Source organism: Falco cherrug, chromosome 2 (genome assembly GCF_023634085.1).
Source record: "Falco cherrug isolate bFalChe1 chromosome 2, bFalChe1.pri, whole genome shotgun sequence".
Classification (NCBI taxonomy): Eukaryota; Metazoa; Chordata; class Aves; order Falconiformes; family Falconidae; genus Falco; species Falco cherrug.
In genome coordinates this window covers 44789907-44816859 of record NC_073698.1, presented here as the reverse complement: position 1 = coordinate 44816859, position 26953 = coordinate 44789907, and the positions used below count along the sequence as shown (strand labels likewise).

Below are 26953 nucleotides of genomic sequence, written 5' to 3'. Positions count from 1 at the left end.
TTTTGTCTTCAGACTAAATCAGGATGAATCTTGGTGCTACAGGCAGGTTTTTCCTTGCAGGTCCAGTGATTCTTCTGTTCTCGAAGCTTGTCTATAATGGATGTAATAAAGATGTAATGATTTTTGAGGTAATCACAGTGGTGTGAATTGCTAGGGAGAGACTAGATGATCTCTTGAGGTTTCCTCCATCCTAGTTTTTGCAGTTTGTATGAATTTTCCATTGATGGCTCTTCAGGTGGCAACAGAGAAAATGAAGCAGTGAAAGCAGGAGAGGGCTGGGTGATGGGGATCTTGATCTGGCGCACCCCTAACAGGAGTGGAGGACAGATGCTCTCCCAGCTATGCCACCCCCCCTCACTAAATTCTTCCAGTTTGGGAACAGCTTGGGAAACGCCATGGTCTTCTGGGTTCTTCCTTCCAGGGTGGTTGTAGCTTAAGCCCAAGCTAATGTTGATGGGCTGCTTGAAGCTTAGTTTTAGTTTAATTTAGCGTTAATGCCCCTTATGTTTATGGAAGAGGTGTTTTGGTCCTGGTCTGGTTTGGGGGAGCTGAGGGGAGAGGATGACTCGGGCAGGAAGCCGAGCCTTGGAGACACAGCACAACAGTGGTCTTCTGAGGTCCACAAGCCTTCTCCAGCGCAGGGCCCTGTCTTACATTCCAAGTGCTACAGGAGATTTTTATGATCCCCTGTATGGAGGTTCGTGTTGCTCCATCCTTCTTACCACCTACTGCTCCAACCTTGTAACAGAACTCAACATGGTGGCTACTACTCTTTGTTGCCCCCCTTAAGGGGGAGGGAGGGCATGTTATGACTGTTTGTTCAGTCTTTTATCTTGAGAGGTTATTCTCCTTTTCTTTCCTGAACCCAGAAATGGCGCTCGTCTGAGAGCACTGGCTACAAAGTGTGAAAAAGCTTGGAAGACACAGCAGACGCTCTTGTCCCCCATCACTGGCATGCTGGTCTTCAGGAAACTTCCAAGAGCAGCTTCTGTAAAACTTTTGCATCCCTGGTACCGCCTGCAGATGTTTGTCTATTTTGAAGGCATTTACAGGATAGTAACAAGATGCTTGTGAATGTCATCCCTGGATATTAGAACAGATATGTTTCTGTATTTAGATAATATGTTTCTCCTGAGCTCATTCAATATAGTGCTGCCTTGTGGGCTGTTTTCAAACCCTGGTAGGAAAAACACGGGAAAAAATACAACATATTTCTTTCAGTACGTGTTTAGAAGAGCATACTTTGTATTTGCTGACATACTGCAGGTTAAGATGTTTCCAGTTAAGCTTTTGGCTTTTTAGTGAATTTGCTTGTTAGGAAGCCAGACTTCGCTGCTTTTTCATTTTGAAATGGTACTGGCTCATTCTAATCCTCTGTGTGTCAAAGCCCTTTAAACCACTGGCCCTGGTCCATAAGATTTTTCCATACAAGAGGATAACTTACCATATTTGATACCCTAAAGATTAGGAACTGTCGAGATTTCCTGACTGCTTGACACTTGTATTTGAGTGTGCCTGCTGTGAGCAGCAGGATGTGAAATCAGATGGGCGGATGAATCACCGAACCGATCTCATGGCTTTTTTCTGGTGTTTTGTTGTTTGTTTGCTTTTTATTTTTTTGGAAAACTAACCCTTGAAGGATCTAGAAGAGCCTGGTCCAATATGTAGACATTGTTTTCACTTCCATATTTTTTTCTGGTATTAACTTCAGGGCTGTAACACTTTAGTTTAAACTGTAGGTGTACACTTCTGGGAATTTTAATTTCAGTGGTTTACTTTTTATTGTCTATAAAACTTGGTCTATGTAACCAAAAGTTATGATTCTTATTTTTATTGACTTACATTACTTTCTTCCATGTATATTAGAAATTGGTTTGATTTCCTTCCCCCTCCCTCCCGAGAGACTAACATTTATTTTGTTTTCTAATTCTCATTTCATTGTCTTACAAAAATAAGCAAGTTATAACCTGTATCATATTACCAGGCTGAATTACAGTTAATTTAAATAGATACCTATAATGGGCATTTTAACAGAATCTTAATTGTGGTAACTCAACAGGATGCAGCTCTGTGGGGGTTATCATTACGATGATGACATTTCCACTTGTGGAAGTGTTAGTTGTTTGCAGTATTCCTTATGTTTATTACAAAGACTAGCAGCTACCTCTGCTTTTAATAAAACTGTTCTCAGAATGTCTTACTATTGCAACATGCAGTGATATTTGCTGTTTGCTGCGGGACGGCTGTCAGTACTTTGTGTGTTGTGGTTTGGAGCAAAACTGAAGTTTGCTTCTGTAGTGATGCTTTCATAATTGCTTCATCTTCAGTAGCAAAACCTTTTCGATACAAGAACATTGTGTGAGACAGGTTGTGTTTTGGTGGCATCTTGGAGAAGGTAGCACCATCCACCTGTATCACTAGCAGTGAATTCAGGATATCGGAAGAACAAATATTCCGTTCTCCATATTTTGAATCTAGTGAATAATCAGGAGCACAACTTGGGATATAGAGGAGATAATTATCTTTTGTATATAAAAAACCACATCAACTTGAAATCTTTCGTAGTTAGTGGTGCATTAAACAGCCAGATGGAGTCAGAATTTCTTTTCAATGGGAATAAAGCCAGTCTCGGTTAACCCGTGAATGTGGTGGTGTTACAGTAGTGCCAGTGGATGACTGGTCTGCGAAAGAAGGAAGCTCGGGGAGAAGGATGAAGCAAGAGCTGTGATAAAAGGAGTGGTGAAGGTAGGTGGGACAGTTCACAGAGGAGCACTGGGTTCACAAACTCTTCATCACTTTTGTCTCAGATTGTATTTTTAAACTATTTTGAAGCCACCAAAGGTAAGGCAGTGTGGGGTATGAGACTGCTTGCTCCCTGGAGTGAGAACGGGGTAGTCTGGTTAACAGCCCCGCACCACTGAAGTTTGTGGCTGGAGGTGCTGATTGCAACACAAATGTCTGGGCGAGCACAGGGGACCGCTATGCTTGAGCTGGGGCGGGCTGCTGCCTTGCAATGCCCACTCACCTACCAGAACCTGCCCTGGCAGTGCGAGAGGCAGAAAGGGACACTGGCAGTTGAGAGGGGAAGCGTTTCCCTGCCTGGGTCAAGTGTCAATGGGAGCAGGGTCTGGAGTTGGCTGTGTCTCAAGGGTAGCTGTAGGAATCGTGAACCTGAGAGAGACGGGACGACACTTGAGGCTTGAGATCTGGACAGCGGCAATCTTTCTGCATTGGGTAATGCAGAAAGAAGACCCGCTGTAACTGAAGGGAGCAGCTAGGAGAAAAAACTTGTGGAGCTCTGGTGGTAGATGAAGGGCAACCAGTTGAAAATCGGCGTAATTGTAACAGGAAAAGTGTGTTTGCTATCTCTTATTCAGTTAAATCAGTGGAATATTTTTCAGTAGTTAATGTAATTTCGGAGTTTCCTCATAACTTCAAAATACTAGGTAGGTGTATTCCTGGCATTAAACTGAGGATAGGTATAGCCTCAGGTGCGTCTTCGGCTAGCATGTTTCTCCTGCTGCCGGTTAGTTGAACTGCTTTGTTAAGTAGAGTAAGTCATATGCCGTGTCAGGTGTTACCTGCAAATCAAAAGAGTAATCAGAGGGAACTGGTAGAAAAACACAAGCTTTGATTGTTGAGGGGTTGCTGAACCTGGTCCTCAGGGAAGCGGTGAGTGTAGTTGTTCGTGTCATTCATGTTGTTCTGAGTCAGGACGGGTTTGTAGGGGTTACAGATCATGGTGGTTGGCCAGGAATAGTTTCAGGTTTCTTGAGTAGGAGTCTTTGAGTCTTGCCGGAGGCGTGCATCATAGACTCAGAGGCATGCATCATGCAAAACAATGTCGATACTGTCGTGTCTATGTTGTTTTTCTGTTACACCTGGAATATTGAGGGGAGGAAAAAAAGTTTTCCTCAGTGGTAATCTCCTCCAGTATTTGTGTCTTCGTTGTTATTAAATTATTTATTAATGCTGTTTATTAATTTATTTGTTGCACCCTGTTCCCTGAAAGATAACTAAATACAAGTCCACTTGCTAGCTTGTAATTGGAATGGTGGAAGTGTGAATTTGGGATTGATAGATTTCACTGGCGTGACAGAGTATGGGACTAGCCAGCCTGGCCAAGCTCCAGGGTGAAAATCCTTGGTCTTTAAAACTGTGGTTTTCTTCATGTAGTTTGTTTCTTTGTAGTGCTTTTGTAGGATTGTTTCTTTGGAGTGCTTTCCTCTCTAGTTTAATAAACAAAGCAGTGCAACTTCCTTACCATCCTCAGTTTCCGATTTTGTAATAATTTTTATGGTGGTGTCCATGTAACTGGTGAGCAGTGTACTTGTATTAACTTCTATGTATTACCTTGGTATGCAGGAGGCTTACTATGGGTGGTGTTGCCAAGTAAAGTGCTTGACAGTAGTATTTAACTATCTCAAGTTACTTGTTCTTCTTTTTTTCTCTCCAAGCTCTTTTAAAAATGAGATGCCTTTCCAAGTCTGCCTGGCTTCATTGGAAATGACGATTTTTAAAGTCTTAGAATTTGGAGGGTTATAAAGGAAAACTGAGGAACCCAAGACTTGTTTAGAAAACCAAAGTTCTTAAAAATTTTAGTACCCTTCAGTACTCTGCAGACAACTAAGTACCATTTTTTTAAAAATACTTCTTGGTCAAGAGCAGTTGCTGGGCTGACTGCAAAGGCAGTGACTCAGGCCTTGCGCTGCCTCTTTTTCTCCTTTAGCTACAGAGCCATGAAGGGCAGCTAGCACAGGTGTAGGTGTCTGTAGGTAGGTGAGATGAGCCCGCCAACTGGCAAGGACTTTACCCACTAAAAGTTAATTCTTCAGGTTATAATTTCTGGGCTGTGAATGTGAGTCATTGCTGAGCCACAGTTAAGGGGATTGTTTGTCCATGTTGGTCTGCAGAATGAAATGGCACCGGCTTACCGCGTGCAGGTGGTGAGTCCTGCAGGCTGCTGCAGTCATCCCAGTAGGAGACTGGAAAGTCTAGATTACTTTTGGAAATCGGGCTACTTCTGGGTTTTGCACTTAAATATGTAATCAGATTTGCAGATGAATTCCCCTCCTGGAATACTGAATGAAATAGCATGTTTAATTACTCCCCAGCACCCCCCGGCCCTCAAAAAAAGTCTTAACTGATGGGAAACTATCAGATAGGGAAGAAGCAAATATATTTCTATTTAAGCAAGCTCAGGAAAATAACCAGAGCAACTTTACCTCCAGTCAAAAATAGGAGGCCTGTTAAAACAAGGAGAGAAACAATGAGGGCTAGGGAGGCTGGTGGAATATGATCGGGTATGTGTCAGGTAGATCACTGAAGATGGGCGCTTTTTTCCTGAAGTTAATTATGGCTTGTAGTGAACTTTAAAGTGTTTGGGGAAGTTTGAAATGCTGGGATGGAGAGTTTCCAATGGAAATTCTCCAGGACCAGTACGGAGGTCAATTTTACTTTCTACTCCCAAAGACATCAAAAGCGTGAGTATGGTTCAGTGGCTTCTCCGGATTTCAGATTACTATTAGAAGATTTGTAGCTACTGAATCTGGTAGTGGAGCTGTTTTGAGCCGGTCAATACCGGATGGGAATGTTGTATACTTAGGTGTGGGGTTTTTTCCTTCTCTGAGTTTTTTCCTGCAATATGTTGAGGGATAATTATTAGTAATAATGCTGCTCTGCCCTTCCAAGAAAGGACAGGCTAGGAGAAAATACTTTAAAAAATATTAAGGGAAGCGCTTCTGGTCAGTTGCTCAATTTTAGATGTATTTATTAAAGTGGATGCTTATCAGCCACACTTACAGGATGCCAGCCAAATAGACTCCTTACGCTGATTATTAGCATCACTGCTGTCACATAGTGCCTCTGGTTTAAAGCCTGAATATGTACCCAACACCTTCATGTGCACAGATATGCTGTTTTCTTGAAAAGCATAACTCTGAGCCAGGGAGTGAGGATGGCTGGGTTTCTTCGGTGTGTATCACAACTTGGAAGACCATTTTCTTGGTTTTCTTTGCTTGTTTTTCTCAGCTTTGGGGTAAATTGTGGAAGCCTGTCTTCTCTTTGCTAGCTAGAGAGGTCAATGCTGTCTCACGCTTGTTGCCACCTCTGATTTGAAGGAGCGAAATAGGTTGGTTTGAACAGATGGATTTTTGCTAACTTATTTTTTTGACACAGTGAGGTGGGACTTCCACACGTAGCTCACTGGGCACTCCTGAGGAGGTGACCATCTCCAGGCCAGAGCTTGGTAAAATGAGATGTTGGCTCTTCTACCTGTGCCAGCTGTGGGGGCAACAGCACTGATTTTACAACCACTTCTGGTGATACATAAACTTGCAGCTTGTTTAGCTTTCTCTGCTGCTTGTGGGAACGATTTTGTTCCCTCTTTTAAAAGAAGTTTAGTGGGCACAGCTTATTCTGGTTTTGCTTATTCTTAAGTGGTTTTGCTGTGAAAGTTGGCACAGCGCGCTTGACACTGACTGTGGTAAGGGGAAAGCTGTGTGATATTTCATCCGCAGTGGGATGGTGGTTAGTGCTGTTCTCTTAACTTCTTTCAGCATCTTGCACAATGTAAAAGGAGAAGACGTGCCAGAGTTTATATAAGCTACTGCATATAAACAGTTACATTTTTTTTGTTCCTATTCTTGATTTTTCTACTGTCCTGGTGTTCGCTCTGAAGGCAACTGTGAGGAGACTCTCTACAAAGTTTTGAGCTGCTTAAGGGTGGTATTTGCCAGCTGAGGCAGAATTAATCTGTTTCAGACTTCCTTGCAGGCTAAATCTCTGGTACTTGTGCTCCGTTACCAAATCACAGGATGCTCACCATAGCTGGGTTAACAGAGAGCAGATTTTGGCAAAAGTCTGCACTGAAGTTACGCTTGTTCCTTTGGGCTTGTAGCATGGGGCCCTAGGTGTTCAGCCACACTCCCTTAGATCAGGGGTTACCACCACTACGAGAAACACAGATGCACAGTCCACGCAGAAAGCAGAAATCGATGCTCCACCGAGCGTCCCGAGGAAGCTTGTGACCTTGTCTTTAAGCTCTGGCTATTTCATTTACAACTGCATACAAGCGCAAGGATTCTCATGGTCTTTGGGATTGAGCAGCCTCTGAACAGGAAATAAAATCCTTCTTTAATTTTTGAATGGGTTAGAATATAAATTATCTTAGAACTTTGAAAAGAGAGCATAAGTACTCCTGCCTGTACCACAAGTAGAGCTGGCTCAATTCTGGACTTTTCTGTTTTCTTCTGAGCATATATATTTTTTAATATATAGTATTATATTTTATATATTTATTATAATATATATTATAAATACATATTTTTATATATTAAAATAATTCTGAGCATAAGCCTAGTTTCAGTAATGGTATTAAATCAGGAGAGGGAGAGGGGACGATCACATTTGGTAATGCTAATCCTTAATAGCAGGCAAAATAAGAGTATGAAACCTGTACGGTTAAGTCTTTTTATGTGCAGCCTCTGTAGATAGTCTGGACTCTTGATGAAAGGTGTGCTGGAAAAGTTGATCTTTCTGCCTTTCTGCACTGTTGATGGTACGGAAGAACCACTGGCAGGTCTGTTCCCTCTTACCCTACTTGAAGCATGAGCAGTCTTCCTGTGGGACACCTCCCTTCTGGATTTCACTCTGACTTCATTTTTAGTACACCTGATCACATTGTTTTATCTGAAGTGCAAACAAAATGTGGAAACACAGCACACATGATCCCAACCTGAAATTAGGAATAACCTGTTTTTAAATGTTACTGTTTTGTATTTCCTTTCAGATGCTCGTAAGCCCTTGTGAGTAGAAATCTTGGATAGTCATTATCTGGAGAGTAATATATACTGTTTTGCTGAAGAAAGTCTGAAGATAAGAGGGAAAGATCACTTTCTGTTAAATTCCAATTCTTCATGCGTTCAGAAGCATAGTTAAATTTTGCAGCTTGGCTGAAAATCCTGTGTGGTTTTGGTAATATATTAGAAAGTATGCTTTCAGCAGATTAAGACAGTTATTTACAAAAATGTTTAATCAGTTCATGAAAAATCTGTGACTGTACGTTCTGCATGTTTTTATATTCATATACCTACCTGTATATACACATGTGTGGGTATAGATATATTTGTGTATGAAGTTGTAACTCTTGTAACAGAAAAGGGCCTTTAAGTCCTTTGTACGCAGGCTGGTAAATAAAGTTTTAACTCCAATGTGGAGTTTGAACTGTGTGTGAGGATAAGGTGGTGAACTAAGAGGCCTTGCGCTGAGTGTGTGCACCGTAACGAGAACATTTCCTTATGTCGGAGAAACTGTCCAAAGTGATGTGTGACTGTGTTTATCAAAATTGTATTTTATTTAGATCTAACTAAAACCAATGTCATTCTATTTAAACTAGAGTTGTGAAGGGAGTATCAAGGTTTCAGAGCTATCCGTTCAAACAACTGAGTGTCAAAGATGGTAACTACTTTTAGAATATAGATTTAAGGGGGATGTAATGTTTTGCTGTGTTTTCCTCTGCTCCCTGCAACTTACTGCACTATTCTAGAGTGACCACTGATTATTACCAAAATCCAGGCATTTGAGTTGTTCATTACTTCTCCAGATTTTAACTAAGTCTTTTTTTTTTAATGTTTACAATATATTAGTTTGCACACACACACACATAGTTTCATTTCTGTACACTGGTACAGTTGCAGGGTTTTTAAATTATTACTGAAAGAAATCATCTTTCCCAGAGTAATAATTCTCTCAGATTATGAATTGTAGCGTATTTTTATATAATTATTCCTGTCAAACCAGACCCTTAAGTTCTAGGGAGAACAAAGAGTTCTTGGAATTCATCTTTTAAGTCCCAGAAGGTCTGGGACTTATCCTTGAAGCTGTTAAGTTCAAAACAATTCATTAATGTCAAATAAAAGGCCCCATAAAGAATAATGTTTATTCCTCTAAGCCTCTACTGAGAGGCTGTGTAAGCACTCCTTGAAAGTTTTAATCATTGAATAAACCTTTCAAAGGGTGGAGGGGGTGGAGCATGGTGTGAACGTTGTGTTTTCGCTTAATGAATCATTCATCCACATGTGGCCAGCTGCATGCTTTTTTCTATAGAAACAGGTTACTGGAGTATAGCGATTTTTTGGGACAAACCCAAAACAACACAAAAACAACACAGCTATACAGTCAGGTGAGTGAAGGATGCGTTTTCTTGTGCTGCCGAGAGCCCAATGACATTGAGATTGTTCTGGTTTGGTGTAAAAATGTTGGAGGCATCACCCCAATAAGGCTCAGTTGAAATCAGGGCGTATGTTCAGGAGGAGTTGCATCACCCCCCTCATCCCAAACTGCAGCCTCTTCAGCTTAGGTACCCCAGGGTTCGAGCTGGTGGCAGAGGTGTTGCTTCTTACCTTGAATCGTAATGTACTTCAGTAAGTGCATGCATCTCTTCTTTCTCTGTGCTAGATGTCATTCTTTGTGGGAGTCTGGATAAATATTTCAGTCTGTAGGAGTTCAGGAGAGCTAGGTATTGCCTAGCAACAAGCATCCCACTTTCTGCCTCCTGCTTCTCTTTACTTTTATTAAAATACCATTGAAAACCAGGAGTTGAAGCATTAGGTTGATTTTCAGAAATATTTTGAGCAGCTTAAGGTATTTTTGTTATGACACTGTGTCGGAGCAACAGAGAAGTTGGTGGGGGTCTGGCATCTTAAACCAAGTAGCTTCATTTGCCTCTTTTGAACAGAAATCACAACCAAAGACTAGCAAAAACTTCAGCTGATGACAGAATAAACCTTATGATCACTGCTGTTTAGTAAGTAGCAGGTAGCAAGTGCTCCTTTGGTCCTGGGAAGTCTATAAAATATATAGCAGTTGCACTTAACCTAAGCTGAACGCATTTTAAGCTCGATCACCTGGTTCATCTGGCATCTTGAGATGGTTGCTGGTGGGACATTGGCTTATGTTGGAATTTCAAGTTTTAAAACTTTTTTTACAGACAACTTTCTGGAAAAGTGTTTTGTCTATTTTCAGTTACAGTGCTACTCAATTCAGTTTACAAATATTCCGAGGGCTAGACCCGAGGCGAGAAAAGGAGGCACTTGAAGAAAGATTCAGGTAGATTTTGGGGTATGCTGATTCGGTGCAATACTGCACACATTTTAAGTGGTGAGGACTGTTGCAAATCTGTAGCTCGTGGTTAATCTGTGTTTTACCTGTAGCTCTCGTAGAATGTCTGCTTTATGGAGTTTACAAATTTCCCTCCAAGAATCGGAAACATAGGAAGAAAGGGCAAGTATATGGCTACTGTTAATGTAAGGGTTGCCAACCTCAGTGCTGGGTTTAGGATAACCTGTGTTTCTTCATCTGAATGCTGCTGCAACTGTGCTTTCAGTGATCCTGCCTTCCCTGATGTTCAGGATGGTCTTTGTGAGTTTGGGAGAAGTTGCACTCCATCTTTGGGGAAGTTTGATGTGACTCGGGGCCTTTGAAAGGGATTGCAGGAGTGTAAGTGCAGATGTAAGGGCTTTCAAGAGGAAAAGTGCATACTTTTAAAGTAAAATAAATGATGCAAGAAGGTGATGAAGAAACACAGTTATGAAGATACACAGTTATGCCCAAATGCGGGGGTTTGCTTTCAAGAGGGAAGTTAGTAAGTCCTGATTCAACAAATGACTTAAATTTATGAATGACTTGGTCTTTTCCAGATATATGTTGCCATATCTATCTAAATTAGAAAAGGGGGTAAATAGCATGAGGAATAATTTGTAACGGTATTTATAGGAATTTACTTTAAAAGTTAGCAGTATGTAAAAGAGATGTGAAGTGATACCAGTATGAACTTGTTTTTTAATGAATGAACGTGGGTTTGTATGTTCAAAAATATTCTATTTGTAGAGTCAGGGCAGCTTCCAACACATAGTGGCCTCTGTTTGTCTAAAAATATACTCAGTGTGATTGTTCTGACACCCTTTTCAGGTTCCTTACTCCAGTCTGTGATTCTTGTTCAGATCCACTGGTGGGTGGGCATGCTGCCCAGATAGGGACTATGGGGGCATTTATTCTGATCAAGATAGGTTTTCAAAATGGACCAGGTGTTGTATTTTCTGGTTTGTTTTCTCGTGCTGTAGCAGGAAGAATGCGATGTGACGGTGGCATTCATAATGTTGATAAATTCCTGTGGTCTGAAAACATGATTTTAAGGTGATGGTTAGCCTTTGGCTGGAAGTGGACATAATTCTGTTTGCCATGTATATTTCTTTCTTTTGGTTGAAACCAGTGGTTTGTTAGACGCTTTGCTCTAAGATTACTAAAGAGCCGTTTTGATGTAAAGGTTTTGAATCCTGTATATTGTGCAGTTGTCTCATTGAGTAGATTTTCTTGTGGTATAAAACCCACTTGATACAAATGGAAGGCACTTCTGTTCGGACTTTCGTGTTTGTTTTCATATTTCTGTTAGTAGAAACATTAAGATTTCGCAGTAGACTGCTGAAAACCAAAGTCCAGAGGAGGATTGACAGTGGTAACACGTGTGGCATGATGGCTGCGCTTGATCTGTAAGGGACGGACAGTCTTTGTTTTTCATATGCATTTTAAGTTGTTTTCTTTTGAGGCTGAAACTTTTCAGCTCTCTGGAAAATCAGGCAATGGATTTGTGGAGTTATGACTTAAACACTGTTTACAGATGAACAGTTTACTCTTCATCTTCTCCCCAGAAGCAGCCTAAAATAGTTGCAGTGAAGATACCTGTGGCCGGTATGGGTGGCATGTATAGCAAGCGTGCATTGGCCACCAAAACAATGCTCTTGGTTACCCTGGTGGTCAGTGCTAAGGGATAACCCCTGTCCTACCCGCCAAACTACAGTTATCGTGGTAGAGCAGCGTTACGGGATGGTGGAACTTGTGGCGTGCCCTGCTTGTGCTTGGCAGAGACAAGCAAAAGGTCCTTCCATGGAGGAAAGCACCCCAGTGATGCAAGGGTGGGCAGTTCAGTGCTTGATAAATTGTGCAGACCTGAAGAGAATTAATAAGCAAACACAATTACTTGTCATTGCTAATGAAGCAGCTTTTTCATGAAGAAGGTTGCTGTACATGATTTAATAACGCAAAACCAGCTGTGTCTGTGGCTAGGTGGGTAGTGCTGTGTTAGCAGTTCTGAAACACATACCCGTGTTCTGTCACTACAGCCATGGTAACTTCAGTTCATGTGTAACTTGAAACTAAATTGCATTGCAGGAGCACATGTGTCTGCATGTAGGGAGGAGCAATGATGAGAGAACCTGGAGAACTGTCAACAATTACAGGTCAAACTCTGTCTTCCTCTGATAGAGACCCCACGAAGCTTTTGGAAACATTACATTTAATTTTAAAGATCTTTAATGACTAAGTAATTTCCTGTTCAGGTTGGATAACCACATCATGCAAGTCCAGGATATGGAAAACCTGGTCCAGTTTTCCCATTTTTGGACATGAGCACAGAGAAATTCAAAGATCGTTCTTCAAGCGTGCAATTAAAAAAAAATTATTCTGCTTCATGAAATGGAAATTTTGAAGCAGTTGAAATAATAGTAAGGGGAGATTAAACAACTAAAAGGAAAGAGTCTGCAAGATGCATGGGAGGTGAGGCAAATGGTCTACAGTAGTTAGCTCTAAGCCTACAGTGTTCAGTTACATTTAGTTAGGGCAGTCTTTGTGGTGATTTTGTAACCTTCTGTGATTCACATGACTACTTGGAACTTGTTTTTTCTATTAAGTTAATACTGTCCTAGAAATAAAATTGAGTGCATGATGTTTAGTCAGTATAATAGTAGTTTGAATATTTACTCATTTTACATGCTTAAGGAGCATCTTGTCATGTTTTCAGTGTAAAAGTTTACTTGGTGTCTGGAAACCTGTTAGTCATGTTGTTGTATATACAGCAGTAACGAAATACTGGGTTGTGGCTTGAAAACGGGCAGGTGATGCTCCACTGCTATTTGAAGGATGACCTTATTTTGAATAATATTTTGAATAATATAAAAATAAAAGCAGATGGCTTATAACAGCTCTGACAGCAGATTTAGATTCTTGACTTCACACCATTTCCATTATTAAGAGAGACATATGCAAGCAGCATTTGCTTCCAGATACGTGCACATATTCTGGCAAGAGGTTTAAGACGTACTGTCTATTGTTTAAATTTTAGACATCTGAAGCTTTTTCTTCTCCCCAAGGCTTTAAAACGTTAGACTACTGGATTATTATATTTTCTTAAACCTGAAGGAGCCTTCCAAAAGTATAATGTAGTATTTAAATCTCTACATATATTTTTGTTTTATAGATTCACGTGGAAACATAACTAAAATAATCATTTACCCATAGGAAACCTTTCAAGAAATACATATTCAAATTTTTTAATAGTCTTGCACAGTTATTTCCCATGGCTGGAGTATTGGCTGAGCTCACTAATAAATGTATTTGTGCTTTTATTGCGTTGTTGTCCAGCTCTGACATAGTATTTCTGGGAAGCGCACTTTGAAATACCAGTAAAGAATATTCATGCTCAGTAACTGCTGGAAAGTTTACCTGTACAAACACAGGGTACTGATACATAATGGGCCCAGAAGACTAGTTAAAGCAGTTGGGATTTAGTGCCCTCAAGTAACAGCTCAGAAACTAAAGACACTGAGAGTGTTGACTAAATTCATTAGTTAAGGTAAAACATAAGGCTTTCTCTGATACACTTTCTGTCATATTTATCCGGTTTTATTTAAAGTGCTTATAAACTTAGTGTCCTTCTGACCTCTGTTTTACTATGGAACAGATGTCCAGGGTTAAGTTTTTATTTACATATACAGTAATACTTGAAAAATCAATGGACCTCTAAAAAAAATAAATCAAATTATATTATCTTTTCTTTTTCAGGATTGAAGTGGATCTAGGAACGAATGGATGACTGAATATTCATATGAAGAGGAAGGCCATAAAAGTTGGTTGACATTTTTACAGCCATATGCATTATACATACTACTGCTATTATTAAACATTTATATTGTGTTACAAAACATAATAGATGAAATAACCAATCTGAGCTTCATGTACCGTATTGTTTTTCAGGCAGGGGAATACTGTAGCTTAACACAGCTGTAGCTTAAAGCAACAGTTTCTGACCAAACCTTGAACGTTAAAGGGAAACCTTGTCGTACGTTAAGGAAATAGGTAATTCCTTTGAAGCCAGGTGTTAGAATGGGCTGGTGCATAGTGGTGTTCATTATTCTTATGTGCAAGGATGAAGGGAGAATGAGAAGTGTTGTCTTCCATTACAGCTGCTGGCTATGAAGTTTGATGCGTTGTGGAGTGGTACTCAGGCTCCACATTGACAAATGCGGTTTAAGAAGTCAAATAGGATATGATACCTTTGAAAATATCTTGGTGCTTTGTTTTCTTATCATAGACAGATGGCTGTCTTACAGCATGCATTTTCTGTGCTAGTTGAAAAGGAAGCAGCTGTTAGTGGACCTCCATGCTTTACTGACTTTATTGTTATGCTTTGTAAAATGATAAAATTCGGTAGGCCATGACATGTGTCAATCTGACTTGTTGGTGACTGTGAGTTATAGGCTTTGGCTAGGATGCTACATTAACTGGTTCCTGCCAAGGCTGTTTAAACAAAGCTGACTGTGCCTGTGGGTTTGGACTGGAGCGAATGAATTGTAAGGACAAATGCAGGGTGTGCGGTACAGCGGGATGCTGCTCAGCACCTCAGTTAAGTAAGGCATTCTGGAAGCTCTTCTGTAGTCGAGGAGCAATATGTTACGGTGGAAAACCTCTTTCCTAGACAGCTTTCTTCAAACCCCTGAATTCCAGTCAGGGGTGGGAACAATAAAAAAAAACAAACCCAGCACACACACACACGCACCCCACCCCCCCCACCCCCAATTTTTTTCAAAAGCACGCGGTCAGTTTTGTACCAGAAGTGTAAATCTATAGTTATATTAACTTGAGCAAAGTAGTTCAGAGGACAAATATTCTTACTTATCTCAGAATTTGGGTTTATTAATCTTTTGGTGGTTTGGAAGTTTTACAGTTTATAAACAATTGACTTGGATATGAGATAGCTTACTTTCATTCCTTCTTGGGTATGTTTTGTGTTCACAGCAGGTAGTGGATGTGCTGATCCTAGCTATCTCCAGATTCACAAGCAGCGTAAGACCTGAGGGAATCATCTGTGTCTTTTATCCAGTCTTCTGAAATAACAGCCAGCCAAACAATCTTTAGTTCAGAAGCATCCATAGAACATCTGCTTTTTATATGGCAGGTCCCAGAAAATATTTCCAGCCTCCAGCAGCCAAATGTAAACCCTAATAGAGACAGCAAGTGGTATAATAGCTCTACAGTAATGTACACCACTTCTCTATGGGATCAGGGACCTGTATGCCCAGATACGAACCGGCAGTTGTTGCCTGCTAAAACCAGTGCACAGAGTGTTGAGGAATTTCTCTTTGGTTTGATTGCTGACGTGTCAGCAGCTGCTGTCTATACTGATGTCTGATAGCTCGGGATGGGCTCACATCATAGCGGAGCAAACACTTCCCTGCTCAGACCTCCTGGCTATGAATAGCAGAGTGAAAAACTGATAACTATCCAAACCTTGCTTGCATCTTCCACAACTGTAGTGATAAAATCCTGTACGTACAAACTCAGGGAGGCTATTTACTGGCAGAAAGAGTGAGGGGGTGTGAAGACAGAATTATTTATCTGTATGCTATCTCTGGATATTGTTGTATTACGGTGGACTCCTCATGCTAACCAGAAGACAGCACAGAGCATTACTACCATAGTGTGGTAATGTTTTGCATTGAATTGAGGAGGAACTGGGCCAGACTGGAGGACCTTCTTGGGTATTTGGCTTGGGAAGTGACACCAAGGCAGAAAAAGTGTAAGGATTTGTCAGATCCATGAGGGGGACTGTCATAACCAGAGTCTCTGCAGAGGAGGAAGACCTTCCAGATCAGGCAAACTTAGACGACTCCTGGACTTGTGGCCTTTTCCCAAGTTTTTGGGAAAGGCTGTAGCTGTGTGAGAAACGCAGCACTGTCAGCTCTGTATCTCTGTTCCCTCTCTCTGCTTTTGCCTTTCTGGTTCGACACGGAGTGATGGCAGAAGGAAGAAGTACAGGACAACGGGGTGACCTATTTCTTGTCAAGCCATAGTTCCACTCTTTCATGCTCTTCTGATGATGTCCCACAGTAATCGTGGGGAAGCTGTGCAAAATATGTGCTGATATAAAAGGGGATAGAGTTATTTCCTTACATGTTTTCTGTTTGGCAGTCTTTGCAAACATAGAGTTCTGATTCCAGCTGTTAATCTTTTATATTAGGAAAGTACCATGATTAAATCCTATCACTGAATGAGAAAAAAATGCGGTCATGTGGAGGAATTCTAAGTCTGAGGCTAAAAATACCTTTTCTGGGAAAACTGATTCCAGAAAAATTAAGTAATAGAAGTGGAGAGGGCTCCTCTGTGGTCACTGTTAAGATCGGCTGATAAAGTTCTGCTTCCAGTCACAAAGAGATTGGATTTCACCCAGCACCCTGCCTTAGCCTTTCACTTTATTGCTGCTTTGCTAACCAAGTTTTGAAAGCTTTCTATTGCTGACATGAGTATGTTGGTATATCATTGGGGCTATAAACAGCTTGGGTTGCATTATCTGGATGTTTTATTGGTATATTTTAGGTCTGTGTTGGTCTGCCTCAGACCATATCATAATATAAGTAAATGTGGTTTTATATAAGCAACTGATGTCTAAGCATGAATGCTACTAATGAAGAAAATATGAACATTTCTTTTGTCTCATAAAATGAGATCAGATGAATCTTTCCCAGAAGAATGCAAAATAAGCATGATGGCGTACATGTATGTTGAATGCAGGCAGCTTACGATGCTCCTATGTTTTCCATAATAACAGCAACTGAATCCAGAGGTTCAGGTGTCTTTTGAATCTGACATTCAAAGTTTGTGTTTTTTAGTTTACAGGGATTGAGTGTGGATGTATGGAGATAAGAGACCAGAGCAGGAGCTGGTAAGGAAATGGGTAATGGACAGGGAGGAGCTATAGCTCAAAAAGTCCTGGGAAAAATAAAGATCGAGACTTTAAACCAAAAATGAGTGGACAGGACTGAACAGAGAACAGAGAGTGAAATTAAAGGCAAAAAGAAGTTGGTCAGATTGGAAAGGCAGATCTGGGTTGTACTTAATGAGCGGTCTTGGGTGCAGTTTCCCACTCACACTATGGTTTCACGAACAGCTTGCAGAAATACTACTGGGCAGTTCATTTGATCAGGCTTAATGCCATTCTAGGCTATTTAATGTTCAAAACATGAAAAACGGCACAGAGCTGTATTTAATTCAGTGGTGTTAGGAGATGACTGCTTATTTTCTAAAAAGGTCTACATGATAAGCCCCAAGAAGTATTGCTATCTCACCAATGTAACCTGTGTGTCATATCTCAAAAAAACCCTAACAACCAACCAAGCCAAACCAAAAAACAAAGAGCAAACTGCCTCAGCTGTTTAGAGGGAGGGACTCGATACAAAGGGGTGTTTAATCAGCTCTCCAGAGCTCATCCCATCTCAGCAGTCTCCCAGCCTCTGATGTGCCCTTGCCTCCCTCCCTCTGACCCTGGTGTGGAGCAGGGCATGGCAGGGTGCAGGTCCTCTGAGCTGCCAGCTGCACGCATGGTGCTGCGCAGTGGTACCCAGCTGATGCAGTGAGAGCAAGGCTGCTGTTAAGGGTGACCTCAGCAGGCTGGAGAAATGGGCTGGCAGAGACCTCAGCAAATTCAGCAAAGGGAAAAGTCCTGCACCTGGGGAAGAACAACCCTGTGTTCCACTGCAGGCTGGGTAAGCCCCTTGGGTTGTCTCATCAGGCTTTGGAGCTACCCTGGTTTTGGGTGGAGTTTGGTTGGACTCATTGGACTTTCACTACTTACTTTTGTTGCAATTTTAAAGTCTGGCAATGATAAAAATGATTTTATTTTTTATAATGTATTTGAGGGTGTTTCAAGGACATTCTACGTTTTTATTTGCATAGTCAGAATATTAGTAGCAGTGTGGTGATATGTTTGTTTTTTGTTGTCAGCTGTCCCCTCTGTATCTATTACAAAACAAATGCAGTTTTCCTAGAAAGAAAGTGACTGCTTTTAAGTGGTCTCACATCTAACATCATTCAGTGGATTCTTGGAGTATAATTATGACTAGAAATATCAACAGGATAAAACGTATTAATCTCAAGGGAGTTATTTTGCACTGGCCATCCATCTATCCTTTCTGTCATGTGCTTTTCAGTTTAGATTACTCTCCAGCAAAGAGGCTGTAGTTTGATGTTTTGTCTCAATTCATTATGATTATAAATATCTTGGATAAAACAATGTAACAAACAACCACTTAAAAATGACTGATGGCCCTATTCAGCAAGACAGGGAGACTCTGAAGTTCTTTTGGTTTCATCTGTTGTCTAGCATTTATCAAGATGGGTCCCTTAACAGTCAATTGGTGGCTGATAGTTAATGAATATTTCACAGTGTAAATAGATAGCAGGCAGTTTGTTCTCTGGAGCCCAGGCATATTCATAGGACAGATCTGCTTTTACTTTACTGTCACTGAAAAATGTAAAGCTTATGCCCAAACTGTAGAGCGAGAGGAAAACTTTTCCCCAAACCTTGTATCGAGGAAAGGGAGGAGCTGTAGAGATTTTCGTTCTTTTTCTGTTCCTTGCATCGACTGCTGCATGTTGTGCTGTCTCTTGCTCCCATCCTCTCCCGCTGGGTGCCAGCACAGCTGACGGGCTGCTGGAGGCCTGTGCACTGTGAGCAGTGTAGCTCCTGGAGTTGCTCACTGCAGGCTCAGCCCCACTGGGAGTGGGGTGAGGTGGACTTGGCACTGATTCCCATAGCTGAAAAATTGCTGGGGGCATTTTAAACACTGGCTTTTTCCAAAGAGAAAAAGACATTTAAGATGCCTGCAACAAACCCCTTCAGCTTGACATGTTTGTGTTGCATATGATCTTGTTCCTCTTCTTTCTCTTTGTAAAGTTAATGAATGATTTTGGGAAGACCCTGGTGTTCCTATTAGCCTTTCCTTATGAACAGCAGTACAAAATCTGTTCTACGCCACTTATTTCTTAATTTCTGCTGGGCGGTTGCTTTTATAGCCTAAATGATTTCTTAGTTATGGGTCCTGGGTCTTGGCACCATTCCATTAATTTCCCAACTATTTTGGTGTGTTTACACGGTGCTCTTCAGCAGCTGTCTTGGGGCGGGTATCGAAAACACACACATACACATATATTTACACAAAAAATCAGTTCATAGGCATGAGGGCCAAATCATATTTAGTGCTTGGCTTCTGATCTGACCATATTTAAATCAGGTTGGATTATGATTTTTGAGGGTTTTGTTCTTGCATTTCATTCCTGCCAGTGTGGATCGGGGGCAGACACCTAGAGAGGATCATAACTGTTGCTTTTAAGTTTCATATATCAAAAATACAATATATTTTAGAAGCGTTAGTTTAGTGGTTGAAGATGGCTGTGGTCTTTTCAGCACCCTTACACTTCAGAAAGACAATGGAAGTAGGCATGGCGTGGGTTAGACTCTCCTTGTCAAAGCCTGGTCTACTGCAAAAACCTCAAGCTTTGTTTTAAAATCAATAAATACAGAGATCTTCATATATAATAAATAAGGTTGTATTTTCAAATAGTTGATGCAGAGCTGCCCAAGAGGCTTTGCGTAGAATTGGGAGGAGTGCCTCTGGCCCAGTAGCTGCTCAGTAGCAGTGTGCAGGGTTTGCATCCTTGTGGCTGCATAGATTTCTGCTCTGCTTGAAGCAGCTGTGAAATGTTTCAGGTGCATTGATTTTTACAGCAGTTCTTAAATAAAATTCCTATTTATCAAACATTTTTTTTTAAATGGGACGAATGGAGAATTGCATAAAAAAGGATGGCAGTAACCTTCATGTGAGGTGGTGCATGGGGGAGTAAGGCAGCCCACATTGTAGTGCAGCTTACAGGAGAGCAGTTAGTATTGAATTGACAAAATGTGATGAAAATGTGGAATATTTTAAATACCAGAGTTCTTTTCACCGTTCATGTATTAAAATTACTAAATGTCATTGTAAAGCAAAAGTAAATCTTGCTGGTGTTGCCTAGATCACTCCTCCAGGAAGAGATGGCTGGTGATGATGACTCTGTGGTTAGTAAATTGTGGTTGTAGGTGAACTGTGTTTAAGAGCCTGCTTCAGCACCTATTGGTGCCTGTTAAACTACTTCTGGAAGTTAATAGATATCCCCCTACAATTCTAATTAGTAAATCTGTTGGCATCTATCATTTGTATTACTTACTGCTGTTGATCGTAAGGCTTGGTGTGTGATTGCATATTTTTTTCATTTTTTTTTAAATTATTAATTAAAGTCATGCAGAGGTTAAACTCCTCCTGTGATGAATGTCCTCCTGTAACTGTTGCTTTGGGTTTTAAAGTTGGGGGATTTTGGGGGGTGGGTGAGTATTTTTTGTGTTTGTTTTTTAATTAATTTTGGGAGTGAGAACCAAAATACTTCACCTTGAAAAGTTTAGTTGGAGCTGAGAACAGAAATAGGGAAAAACTAGCCTGTGAGCATAAAATGACAGATTGCTCTATAATGGCAGGCACAGACACTCTTGGTTCCCATTTCTGGTATTTGAAATGCGTGGTCTGATGGTGTTCCAGTGCTGGGAGGGAGAGGAGATGTATGTGCTACAAGCAGAGCTCTCGCTTCTCAGGAGGAGCACAAACGGATGCCGCTACCTCTTGTAGTCTCCAAAAATGCATGTTGTAGACAATATGAAATAAAATGATGGAAGCAACCCTAAGATCTAAGTAAAAAAAATTGATGTGAGCATTTCCTCAGTTCTGGCTGCGGCTGCGTTTAGTACCTCAGGACTGCCAAGCCTGTGCCTCAGGACCTGCTGTATCTGCCTCGCTGAGTGCATTCACTTCAGGGAGCAAACCGTGGCTGCAGTGCAAGTGATGCCAGGTCCTGCATGCCCACCAGCCAGGGTTAGCCCCCTCCATACTGCTCTTGCTGCAGGTATGCTACTACTGCCTTTTGGTGTTTGGGTGTCCTCCGGTACTTTTGCGGTGGTCCTGCTGCTGCTTGTTTTTGTTGGAGATAGATGCAAGCCTGTTGGTGGTGTGTTTCCATCACGTGAAAGTCTCTGTTGCATGTTGTGGGCTCTGGTGTGAGGCCATGTGTGGGGCTCTGAGGGAGTGGGCTTGGTAGGACCTGTCAGACTGTCAAGAGGTTTGTGCACGCTGTAACAAGACCGGTCTAGGTTTTGGAGGAAGCTGGCTGGAGCAGTCCAGACTAGAGCTGGGAAGTGAGCAGAGCGTATTGCCAGTTTAGCTTAGCTCAGGAAGTGCTTCCATAACTGTCCTGGCCCAGCCTGCTTTGGCTGGCCTTGTGGCATGGCCTTGGGCTATGCAAGCTAAGTGGCTTTTGGAAGAAGCCAAACTGGGAGGTGTGCTCCAAAAGCTTACCTAACATCTTCTGATTTCTCGTGGGCTGTTGAAAGACACAGGCTGTGGGTATCTTCAGCTGAACCGAGAAGATCCTGTTGCAATAATTCTGCTGGCTGAGGGAGGTTCAAGCTCTGAATCCATGAGCTTACGCCATGTTCCTCTTTGTTTAGTGGTGTTTCCAAAGCAGTTGCTGTTTCAAACCGGCTTTCTTAGTTCATCTTTAAGTCTTGCTAATCCCAGTAGGGACTAGTTGTAAGTGACAGGACATAGTCCAGGGAGTTAGGTCTTAAAGGCCTTGATTCCTTTCAACTTTCCTTTCCTCATTCCTTTCAACTTCAGTCATTTTGCTGAAAGCGCCCATCTTCCACTAGTTGGCAGATAGCAGTAGGTATCTCCAGAGGGCAGTTCTTCCCATGGGATTACTGTGTCCTCCCTGGAAAAGCAGACATCTCCTCTGCCTGTAAGCCATACTGGTACAGACGCGGCGAGTACACCAGGCTCCACTTTGCTGGAGTCATTCTCCAGTCCTTGGGTTTTCAAGGTATCTCTGAGCATCCCTGCTCTTGCAGCTTGACTTCTCTGCTGCAGCACGTTCTTGTGGGAATGAAAGAGCAGTAACTGAGCTCAATTCACCTTTTATTCCTAGAGCACTTAGAGAACAATTATACTAATTCTAATAATGACTAAATTTATACTACTCCAGAGAGGGAGGCATAAGGCATTTAATTTCAAAGCTGTTTGACAAGACCATTTTGATGTGTGTATTTTCAGAAGTATGACACAAGTTTCCAAAGCGCCTAATGGGGAAAAAAAAGTTTAAATTCATACTTTCAGGTTTTTGGTTTCCAAGAAGTTGAATACTGTTCAGTTCTGTTGGGCATGATCCATGAGACGTGTTTAAACCAGAGACTTATGGGATTTTCTACAACTTCCTGTGTCATAATGACCTGTTTCTGGTCATTAGTTACCAGGGTATAAGTGTTTGCATGGAAAACAGGGATGCTTCTATTGTGGGAGGTATTAATTCTCAGTATCATGAAGCAGCACAGATAACTGCATTTTAGAATTAATCTTTACTTCTCAATGAGAAGGGAAAACCTGATGGTTCTTGGTCTGCACAGCTGTGCTGATTAAGACACATGGAACTAGAAACTGAAATACTACATATGCTTTCCTGTTTTCCTCTTCCTACATATCTGACAATAAACATTTAGTGCTAGAAATAAATGCATTTGGATTTTAGTATTTTTGACATACCATGGAGAGAATAATGTCCAACAATGGCAATTTGTCACTTCCCATATGAAAGTGTAGAAGAACTTGTTAGAATTCAGTAGCTAACATGTAAGGAGAAGGCAGTTATTTTAATACTGATACCCACTGGTAACAGACCTGAATAATGATTCCACTGGATATGGTATTTCATATACCCAAGGACATGTGTCTAAAAGAGAAAATAAGCTCCTGGTATTAATCAAAATGGTGACCCTCTCTTATGCTTCCCACATGGTGCTTCATGTGTACTTCTGGTGATTCATTAAGTCTTTGTTGTGCAGAGGTTTAATGATGAGTCAGGAAAGAGCAAGTTTTCTGCTTTGAGGCTGTTACTTTCTTTTGAACTTTGTTATTTACTTAAGGGTGTTTTTGTTTCTGTTCAGTTTGATAGCAGTATGCTACAGCTGTGATCACTGCAGTCAGCTATAATGGACATGTGGGCATAGCTCAAGTGAAAACAAAAGCCTTGGCTTTCAAATATTACAGGTAAAATATGCACTGAGGTTCCACCTTAATTTCTAAGCAATATGTAAGTGTTTCAGCATTTGTATTAGGGGGGAACAAAGCCCCACCTGAACAAACCAACAAAAAAGATGTCCTAGAAATAGTAAGATTCATAACATTAGTTTTCCTTGGCTTTATTTTCCTGGTTTTGGAAGATGTGGTACAACCCCCAAAACCCAAACATTTGGAGTCAAGTCTGAGTTTCGTTTAAAACTGTATGAGCTTGGACTTTGGTGGTTATAAAGGGAGATGACAGTGAGAATCTCTGTTGCAAATTAAGTAGTAAGGAGTTTCTTTTGGTCTTAAGATGATGAAAATTAACTTAGATGTGTAGGTCGTCTTAAGTGCAGTGGAACTGAGATGATGTTTGCTGAACTGCTCTTAGGAGATTTACATAATGGATGAGATACAGGAGCTCCAGGCAGCGTGACAGTGGAGTTTATTTTATTGCAGAATGTAAAACAAGTGAATGGCCTTAATAATCTCTGCAGAAAACAAGGATAATCTTTTTTTTAATATGCAGAAGGAGAGCCAGAGAGTTCATAATAACTTGGCTATCTTTGTACAAGGAGCCAAATCTTTCTTTTGAATAATCTGGGTCCCTTTAACTATCATACTGTCTTTACTCAGGACTTTCAAAGCTTTTCAGGAACAGCAAGCAATGTGTATGTCTCTGAAAATACAGCTTTTATGCAGTAAAAATATACTATCTGCTAATAATTTGTGGCTTGATAAAAGTGGCTCATAAGAGGCTGGGTAATTATCCTAACTGCTATGTATTTCAATATGTGGAGAGCATTTATAAACCAAGCTTACCTGCTATTTATTTCTGTAGTGGTAATAATAATAATTTCAGAAGTTTTAGAACCTTCATAACTTCAGAGTGGGTGTATGTTGGAAAGAAGTTTTAATATTAACATTAGGAGGTTTCAGGCTTTAATTTACTCAAACCAGTTCACCCACTTTGGTGTGGGTGGTTTTTTTCTACCTCAGCTGATGATATCTTTCAGCATGGAAAGTAGACAAAGAAACGCTGGAAAAATAAACAGTTAAATGTAGATGATAATAGCAACACCCAACTCGTATGCTTCTCAACTGTGTATTTGGCTTCAAGCAAGAGTTTTGACTGTTACTTTACTCTGAATATAAATGTTCCATTACTCTTTGATCTGTAGCAACAGTTTGCTATGATCAAGGCTACTTACAACTTTTGCCTGAAGGAAAAGTTTTACTGTTGGGCATAGCAGGTTTCCAAAAGAGTGAATGATGTCCTTAGTTTCTGGTTCCTGTGAGCTATATGCAGCTTAAGAATCCTTTTGTATTAACCTGATGTCAATTGCTACTTCTTTTAGAAGTCTAGGCAAGTAATTCATCATACAGTGTTGCACAGAAACATAGGCCTTTATTTGCCTAATACGAAAGCAGGTTATTGGAAAAAGAGGGCAATGTCATGAATGTAGCACTCCATAAACAGGGTTAGCTTCTGCTTTTGTTCATGAGAAAACTTTAAAATATTTCCAGTAATTTTAGTAGTGATGGACAATACCTAGTCAGTCTGCTAAATATGCTGTGCTCCATTCTTAATTCCAGGGTGCAGGCCGGGATTAGGGATTCATTCTGCTAAATTTACTCTGGATACTGGGTAGCAGTTATTATTTATCAGTTGATGTACAAAGATAGAATTTTCTTTTCACCAGTTTCTTCTGGCTGGGTTCCTAGTAAACCAGTTATTTTTGTCTAGTCACAAGTCTGTATCAGTAACAGTTACTGCAGTATGTGAGGGAAGGCACAAAAGTAATAACCCGTTTGCTTTTATTTGCTGGGGTCTGTCCACATCATGGCTTGGTGGGATCAGAGACTGAGGAACGTTTTATAAGGACAGAGTTGTTTTCATCAGAAAGTGTTTTAAAACACTGAAATTCTTCCACTGCGGTGGCTCTGAACTCTCCCACGTGGGGATCTTTAGAGTAAATAAATAAAAGATCACACCAGGCAAATGTGATTTAAAGTGTCTGTAACTGTTCTCCAAACAGCTCTAAAATCCTAAATAAGATATGAGCAAGGCAAGCAAGGGGGGGAAGTTCACATCAACCTCCAGACTTCACAACACACTACATAGCTATGTAGCACCAGACCATAAGGACACAGGAGAGGATCCTGAAGAATCATGGTGTCCAAAAGAGCCCTCTGGTCAGGACAGCTTCCTCACCCCTGCTTCTCCACAACTTACCCTACTTTAAGGTATATGTGCATTCACCTTGGAAAGAAGTCTCTTAATTTCTAATCCAAACATAAGTGACCTAAAAGTATTTGCCTACTTGCTTATCTAGTAAGTCAGAAAAAAAAGGTGGTTTTCCATGCTTGCATGAGATAATGTTGCATTTGCAAAGGAATTGAAGTGCTGGCTAGCGTGGCTATGGTTGTTTTATTAAACTGTTGTTTGTTTAGTTAAAACTCCTGAAGTTTTCAGTTGGAAAATTTTGTAAGTTACAGAAGTTTTAAAGGGAAAAAAGAGTAAGTATCTAGTTAGTAACTAGTAAGTTATCTAGTAAGTAACATGCTAGTTGTGTTGTTGCAGCATGAAAGTGTCTGCCTCCTTCACTTCTTTCTGAGGTGGCAGCTCAAAAATCCTTATTATGCTTAAACTGATGAACCCATATTCCTTGCTAGTGAGGAGTGAAGCTGGGCATTTCTGTCCTGCATCAGCTTGGACTGCTTTGAGCCCTGGGGGACGTTCCATGTAGCCAGCCAAGATTTTGTCCTGCATGGTTGCTTGTTACTAATCTCTTCGTAGGCCGTGCAACATGGTGAACATGTGAAGTACTTAACTAGTATCAACCTTGCAAAATTTCTGAGAAAAATTATCCAATCCAGGCATAAACCTTTATGTCTGATGCTAGAGCAGTTGTATGGCAGCTGATGATGGTAAAAATGTGAAGTATTATTTGGTAACCTATTTTAAAAGGCTTGCTTTGTCTCACTGGGGCTCTGCAGGGCTTGATAATTAGATATAGTCATGACAGTATTAACAGTGATCTCTTGAATTAGTCTAGTAGTTCATCACAGTTGATCAGTGGCATGGCTTCACAGTTTTAGTGTATTCAGGCTAATACTTCATTTTGTGTTTTATAACAATAGACATAATCCATTGACTTTGCAAGTATTCCTTCAAGTTAAAAATAAATTCGGAGTTCTCATGTTTTTCAGGCAAATGACCATTCACAGAGAATTGTCATTACACTAAAAAACAAACAAACGAAAAAACAACCCCAAACAACAAAACCCAAAAAATCCTACCTGAACATTTCAGAGACTATTTTAAACTTAAGAGTAAATGATGATGACTTTCACAGTTTTCACTTGAGTGAATTATTATGCCTGGCACCAAACAGGTGATAGAATTGCCATGCTTTTTTTTTATATTAATAAATTCTGCATTTCAAGAATTATGTCTTCAAACAATAGGAGGTATACCTCCACATACAAAAGGCATACACATGCACCCAAAAGTTGGATGGAGGCTTTGTGTTGATTACACTGAACCGGGGGATGGACATCTGAAAAGACAGCACCAGCAATGACATAGCTTTGGTGCTTTTCATCACAAAACAGGAGCTGGGTTCCTGACAGATTCTTTAAGGTGAAGTCCT

At 40.7% G+C, this 26953-nt stretch overlaps 1 protein-coding gene across 8 annotated transcripts in view; it reads left to right on the top strand.

The window, feature by feature from the left end:
- Positions 1-26953, top strand: part of KLF12 (KLF transcription factor 12) — a 246910-nt gene that overhangs the window by 55632 nt on the left and 164325 nt on the right. For all 8 annotated transcript variants that reach the window (XM_055703199.1, XM_055703204.1, XM_055703202.1 and 5 more), the window contains one exon: positions 13894-13957. In XM_055703199.1, the coding sequence (XP_055559174.1) occupies positions 13937-13957 (21 nt within the window). In that variant the 5' untranslated portion in view covers positions 13894-13936. The remainder of the gene's footprint in view (positions 1-13893; positions 13958-26953) is intronic.